Source organism: Copidosoma floridanum, unplaced genomic scaffold, assembly GCF_036245765.1.
Source record: "Copidosoma floridanum isolate Cflo_tuat_1 unplaced genomic scaffold, Cflo_Japanese_pri ptg000035l, whole genome shotgun sequence".
NCBI lineage: Eukaryota > Metazoa > Arthropoda > Insecta > Hymenoptera > Encyrtidae > Copidosoma > Copidosoma floridanum.
The window spans coordinates 2030136-2037250 of NW_028321912.1; the positions used below are offsets into that span (position 1 = coordinate 2030136).

The window sequence follows — 7115 nt, forward strand, 5'->3', positions numbered from 1 at the left end:
ATTGTGTCCGTGAGCCTATCTGTGTGATGAGCAAAGCAGAAGACATAACCTTTGTAAATGATTGCTGTTGTTTGCAGACAATTTTTGTTTGCATTTACGTTTGAAGATAGTAGGAAAAATGAAGTGCAGTGTAATATCCTGTGATAAGAAAGTGAAATTTAAATTTCCTTCTGATAGTGTGATAAAAAAAAGTGCCTCGAAGCAATTGAGAGACCAATAATTAGTAAACAAATACATAAATAGCCTTGTAAATATAACCTAAAATGTACACTTACCTGTCCACGAGTTTTGCTTTTCTTCCACTGACTCTTGCTCCTTTCCCTTTAAAAGCTTTTTCAATTCTGAAGCTTTTAAGCTCCCATAATATTGTTCTTGTCTTCCTTATTTATTTCAAAATTTCAAATATTGCGCTTTACCACTACACTTTAATTTCCTGTATACATACAATACTGAAAAGTAATGTTGTGTGAGTGAGACGGCCATGACAGCCGCGACGTACCCTGGCGCCATCTGATTCAAGCTTGACTGTAAAAGAGCCTCATTAGACTGGTACCTTGAAAGGCTCGCGCTCTACATGAAAAAGCATTTATTTAATACATGGACTGGAAAACCAAGAATGAAGTATCGTTTAATGAAAGTTTTTTTTTAGTGTACTTTGAAGAACTATCAAAAAAAATATGTATTCTAGCATTCACTGTTGAATTATGCGTATGTTTTTTTGTGATCGATCGGTCAGTCCAATTATTGGGCACGTTCGTTTGCACTTCATGAGGACCTTGGTGTATAGGATCAATGCTTGTAAGGAACGCACGGTTCACTGAGTGATTCATTTTTCCCTGCGTTAACCAAATCAACCTATTGAACAAACTTTCCTATACGAGATGACGAAAAATTGTATACGTCACTCGGCCGTAAGGTGGCTCGTGGCTGATGGACGGCCGCGTGATGTCGCCCTCGGCTCCGCCTCAGGCGACACACTCCACGCGGCCGTACATCAGCCACTTAACGGCCTCGTAACGTAATATACTATTTCCGTGGGAATTTTGACTTTTTCCTTTACTTAAAAAATTTTCCAGCCTAAGTAGAAAGAAATTCAGTGTTTCAAATTAACTATTTAATTACTGTGTAAAGTCTTGCATAAGCATATATTTGATCAGCTTTTTTTTAACTCAATGTTTAAGCTGCGTCAAAGAACTTAAGCCTACAAAAACACTTGTACAACAACACAATCAAGTGCAAGTTTTATAAGATATACTTCTAGTATACCTTCTATCTTGTATCATAGGTAATTTTGCAGTAGACTTTTATACTGTAAGTATTTCTTTTTGGTATTAAATCAAGAAACTGTACTTAGCATAATTAGTGCATCGACAAGTGTATAAGCGTATTAATTAACTTTTATTAGAAAACGTTAAAATTTTAATTTTTATTTTTGTATCAATGTGATTAAAACTATGAGACTTCAAATGGCTTTGGTTCATTATTCGTGATAAAAAAGATGAGGTTATGCAGTGACATCATTTATTTTTTTCTTTATACATTTTTTTTTGTTAACCGTGACCGTGACTAAGCAGATATTTTTAATCTTGGTGACAGTCTATTTATCGACAACTGGCCCATGTTTTTTAGGAAAAGATATATACAAGGTCTTGTCTTCACTAAGCCATGCCTCAACTTTTTCCATATCATACATTTCTAAAATGTCACGGGTGACGGTCATAGTTTCGTATGAGATGTTTCCATTTTCTTCTAGTTGACCCGTAACTGTGATAAAGTTATCACGGACCTAAAAATTACACAGATATCTTAGTTAACATATTTTTTTATAATAAAATAAGCTGTATTCATATAAAGTAAATAGTACTGGAGGATTCACTCCCGCAAGCTTCTTGACCAACTCTCTGAGAGTTAATAACAAATATTTAATTTTCCGATTTGGTTAGAACAATTAAATAACTTGCAACTACTAAATATATAATTTTCATTTTTAGTAAAAATTTTAACTTCTCATTTAATCCCATTTTCAAACTTATGCACCCAAGACTGGTCTTGACCAATCACAGAACGATTACATCAGTGGCCATTAAAATTTATGTTCAGGTAAACGTATGATGCAGGTAGAAATAAGAGAATTCCAACAGGTACAAACTTTTGTTTATACTAAGGTCTGATCAAAATTGTTGACGGAGCAGAACATGAGACAAACAGCATATACGTTTTAAAACTTATTTTAAGCGTTTAAGACGATTTTAAAACTAAATTAGATAAAGAACTTCCATACTTACGGTAGCGCTTATTGAAGCCAGGGAAAATTGTGCACAATCCATCATTCTTTTATAAACGTCCTACAAATACATTACTATCATGTAGTCACCATGTATGTATATATATATATATATATATATATATATATATATAAATGTATATGTTTTATACAGTACATATATACACGTATTCATATAGTTATTTGTTCACTATTGCTGATGGCTTTACCTTATTTTCGTTGGGTTCGAAGGAACAATCACCACCGGGTATCTTTGTAACGGCTAACTTTCTTTCCTTTGTATTTGTGTTGCTCGAAGACACAATCTGATGACCCGACAAGCTAGAATATTCGCTCCCACCGAAGGGAGGTCCTATATCATCGCCGTCATCGATTTTTACTTTCACATTTTCGTCAGCCATTTTGATTAAAATACTAGTACATCGTGATTTTCTCGACTGGTGAAAAAAGCGTAGATTGTAGTTAAAGTTACTTTATGCAGAACCCCTTTTTACTAATAGGTGAAGTGAGTGTCTTTCGGTCTCGTGGCAGAGAATAGAATGAAACTCTTTATGTAAGCCGATTACTTCAGCTACGATTCTACGTATGCCCCCAGGACGAATGATATGCATAACAGATGTAGCATATAGTATGTTTTATATCCGCTAGGTGCATTAGGTTGAAGGGGAGGGCTGGCGCCACTAGTCACTTTAACATATCTTAAGCATTGGGTCTTATGGGCAGTAAGGGTCAATTGATGCGCTAATGATGGATACTTGAAAGCTTTTTTTTCCACAAGATTTATAACATGAACTTTGAGGCAAAGTGTGGCAGCACCAGTCATTTATACGCTGTAAAATCCGAATGTGTTGAAGTACATGTTTAAGAAGGTTCGGTCGTTTTTTCTGGGGGGTGGGGTGAGTGGGTGTGCGGGGGGCTTCCATAAGACACCGTGTTAAAGTGAGTTGTGCTAACGGCGCATGAAAACGTCTGCTTACTACATCACGGCTAATTAACTGTGTTCAACTCGTCAGTGCCTACAGTTAAAACCATTAAATGTCATAAACAAATTACGGCACATACTTTAATGCAGCTTGTTTCCGATGGTTCAAGTAAAAAAACTTGAAAACATGTGGTTTGCATGAAAAAAAATAAGCTCAAAAAAGTAAAAGGAGATTCAACTTTTGTCATAAAAAGTGTGTTATGAATTTTTGAAAAACAAACTTTTTTTTGCACAGCATTACAGTTTAAAGTCTTAAGTAAGGCTGAGTTTCATTATGAAAGTTTCAGGTCATGAATTCCAGTCTAACAAATTCTAAAAGCAATTCTGTAGAGACGTCTTGCTCCGTTTAAAAATAATCAGCTGACAACAGACGATGTTCGGTTCTCTCCTATACACTTAGCACAAGACCTTCTCGCAACTTTGTTTACGTTTACACAGATATTACTTCTAAATGTCATATAAGATGCATATTTTTTGATACAAAAGTCTTTCATAAAAGTTAAGCTATCTATTTGAACTTTTTTCTCATCATAAATAAATTTCTAGCTTCGAAATTTGTACAATAAAGGCTGGATAATCGCTTCTGCCCATGAGAGCATGTTAAATAATGCGATTTCGGAGATTTTTTCCCTGAAAATTCGGCTGATGAAAATATTTAAAAAATTTATATCTACTTCCAGCATGTTAAAGTACAACATTTATTTTTTACATGAGTGAATAAATCTCCTTGAAAACAACCAAACCTCCTTGAAAGAATCAAGGGGAACTTCCTAAATTCTGTGGCACTTAGTTAAAAAATATTTTAATCTATTGTATAAGTATTTATAAATAACTCTATTTACAAACTTTACTGTAAAATATTCAAAAATTCTTTCATGGATCTATTAAGATGTACTGCATAGTAACTTTATATTTTAGTACAACTTAATATATTAAAAATCGTGAAAACTACAAATATTCGAAAATAAGTAAAACAAAAAAATTTTATAAAAATTTTTTTTAATCAATACACGTTGACGAAATAGATCTTCTTTTACTACGCAGATTAATAAAAATATTTATCGACTCCTCGACACGATGTACTTGAATTATAGCAAGATCATTGAGTATTATCTTTAGCATAATAGACCGAATATAAGTCTTTAGACCCCTAGTAGAAACGTTACTACATAAACTGGTTAGAAACTCGTGAACATGCTATAGGCTTATTTGGTCATATACGTTGACAAGTTTCTAGCCAGCTTATGTAGTAATTTTCTTCCAGGGACGACGCATGGCAGAAAATGATTTTTCATTTGTACAAGTTAATGCTAAAAAGAGTGAGATGAAGCTTCACAAATTTGCAGAGTTTATCAAGTGCCTTGTTGCCTTTTAAATTTTCTACACTTTCTTTTAAAGATGCGAGTAATCGAATTTGTGAACATTTTTGATCCAATACAATTTTGCCTAGGCAACTCGTTTTTTAAATAAAAGTACTTATTTGTAGAAAAGTAGTAGTTTACAAAATTGAAAATAAAAAAATCTTTTGAAAATGTTGTATAAACTTTCCCTCTCATAACTAAGTGAATAAAAATCTTACTATGCTGAACAAGCTTGTCTGGATCCATACCGTTTCAAATAATCTCATTGGTAAAAAAATTACAAAAAATTGTAACTTCATCGATAATCATATTACTCTTACCAATAAAGAAATTCTTATTTTTTTGTCTTGATATAATGGGGTAAATTTTGGCCACGTCAATCTTCGTTATAATAATGAAAGTATACCTGTACATACGTCTTCGGCGTACGTCTCCGTAATATTATTAAATTAGGCGAAGATGTAACATCTACATTAAATGCGACAGAGGTCGTGTGAAAGACTCCTTGTAGCGACTATCCCGTTAGTTATGTTGGACAAACGAACAAAACACTTATTATTCTGAGAGATGTATAAAAACAATTCAGTTGTTTTTGAGCCTAAAATTATTTTCAGACACAATTTTAACTGAAACTCAGTGAAAACGTATGATAAATAGCCTAACTAAAAAAAAGACAAAAAAAACTGTTATCAGACATGATTTCTGATAAATTTAATAGAAATACTTTAAATAGAAAAAAAGACCTTAATTAGTTTTAAAAAGTTTATTTACCTTTGTGACAAGTTTTGACAAATATTGATAGGCTTCGAGTGGTCTGATGTTTGTTACGGTTGCGGTGTGGGTAGTCTGTACCCAGACACTGGCAAACCATTGCTTGAAATAAACGTAGACTTGACTAGAGTAAATTTTTACTCATACTCTTTCAGTAGTGCCAATTTTTCGGTAATAATAATAAAAATGTCATAATGGTTGATTTCTTTATATCAACAATTTTTTGTATTTTATTGTATGTTGCTTGTGTGTGTTTATGGTCGATAATTTATTGGCAAAACGAAGGCCAGCAAAACGTTACTATAGTCCTGTCTACTTAATTATTTACTGTATAAAGTATTGCATATAAATATTTTAGCTGAACCCTTTTTTTTAGCTACCGCGTCAAATAACTTAAAATCTGTAAAACCGTTCATAAAAACAAAATCAAGAGCAAGTTTTATGAGACATACCTTAATAATACCTTTTATCTTGTGTCGTAAGATTTTTTGCAATAGACTATGATACTGTAAGTATCTCTAGTAAGTGTAAAATCAAAAAATTGTACTTAGCATTAGTGGATGGACAAGTGCATAAGCGTATTTATTAACATGTTTTAAAAATCGTTTGAATTATAATTTTTATCCTTGTATTAATGTGATTACAAATATACGATCTCAAATGGCTTTGGTTAACTATTTGTATAAAAAAAGATGAGGTTATACAGTGACATGACTTTTTATTTTCCTTTATACATTTTCTTTTGTTAATTGTGATCGCGAATAAGATGATATTTAAAATGTTGGTTACAGTCTATTTACTGACAAGTGGCCAATGTTTTTTTGGAAGAGATATAAACAAGGTTTGGTCATCTCTTAGCCATACCTCAACTTTTTCCATATTATACTTTTCTAAAATGTTACGTGGGATGGTCATGGTATTGAATAAGACATTTTTATCCTCTTCTCATTGACCCGTAACTGTAATGGAGTTATCATAGACCTAAAAATTACACAGAAGTCTTAATTAACATATTTTTTAACATTTAAATAAGCTGCATTCATATAAGTTGAACAGTACTAGATGCTCCACCCTGCCCGCTTTTTGACATACTCCCTGACAGTTGATAACAAATATTTAATTACAAATGGTCTTCGGTTTATAGCTCCAACTTAGCCGTTTTTTAACGTTAATTTTCCAACGTCTAAGCTCTGTGATAACGTATTTTACAAATTAATTTGCATTTATGTGTTCCAAGTATACAAAAAAGTAAAATAATTTGTAAATGACTTTCATCCGAAATGATCGATCAAATTGAGGAAATAAAAAAAAAGTTAGAATCACTGAAAGGACAATTGACTAGTTACAAAAAATGAGCCAAAGAGTTATCACGCTATTTCATCGAGTAATATGGCAATAAGGATCGAAACTACCCTCCCTAGTTATGAATGCGGTCTTGTAGCTCTTCAACCCCTTTTACGCCGTCGCGTCGGTAGGTATACCTATACCTACTATAGTACCTGCATAGTACACAGCGCGTCAAACAAAAAGAATCTCCTATAACACCTGACACATTGAAGCCCTCGTCATCGACGTACCTGCTAATGATATATTTTCTGGGGGACAGCAGCTGGTGAGGAATTACCCACTTTTACCTTTCGAACATAATTTTAAGCACAAGTGAAATCGAAGCATTTCTGGATTGTAAGTTGGATTACGAGCTCAAAAAAAATGTTGG

The 7115-nt window shown here is 33.0% G+C and overlaps 1 protein-coding gene across 1 annotated transcript; it reads right to left on the minus strand.

The window, feature by feature from the left end:
• Positions 1-1575: 1575 nt before the first annotated feature.
• On the minus strand, positions 1576-2685 carry LOC149373196 (uncharacterized). Its single transcript, XM_089597762.1, has 3 exons — positions 2494-2685; positions 2286-2345; positions 1576-1786 (listed from the first exon to the last, which is right to left on the minus strand). Exons 1-3 carry the CDS (start codon positions 2683-2685, stop codon positions 1598-1600), a joined length of 441 nt encoding a protein of 146 aa, XP_089453888.1. The 3' UTR covers positions 1576-1597.
• Positions 2686-7115: the final 4430 nt, after the last annotated feature.

Coding starts and splice junctions, on each gene's coding strand:
- LOC149373196 (XM_089597762.1), bottom strand. CDS start 2,685: ATGGCTGACGAAAATGTGAAAGTAAAAATCGATGACGGCGATGATATA. Junction 2,346..2,493: donor TCGAACCCAACGAAAATAAG/GTAAAGCCATCA, acceptor ATGTATTTGTAG/GACGTTTATAAAAGAATGAT. Junction 1,787..2,285: donor TGGCTTCAATAAGCGCTACC/GTAAGTATGGAA, acceptor TGTAATTTTTAG/GTCCGTGATAACTTTATCAC.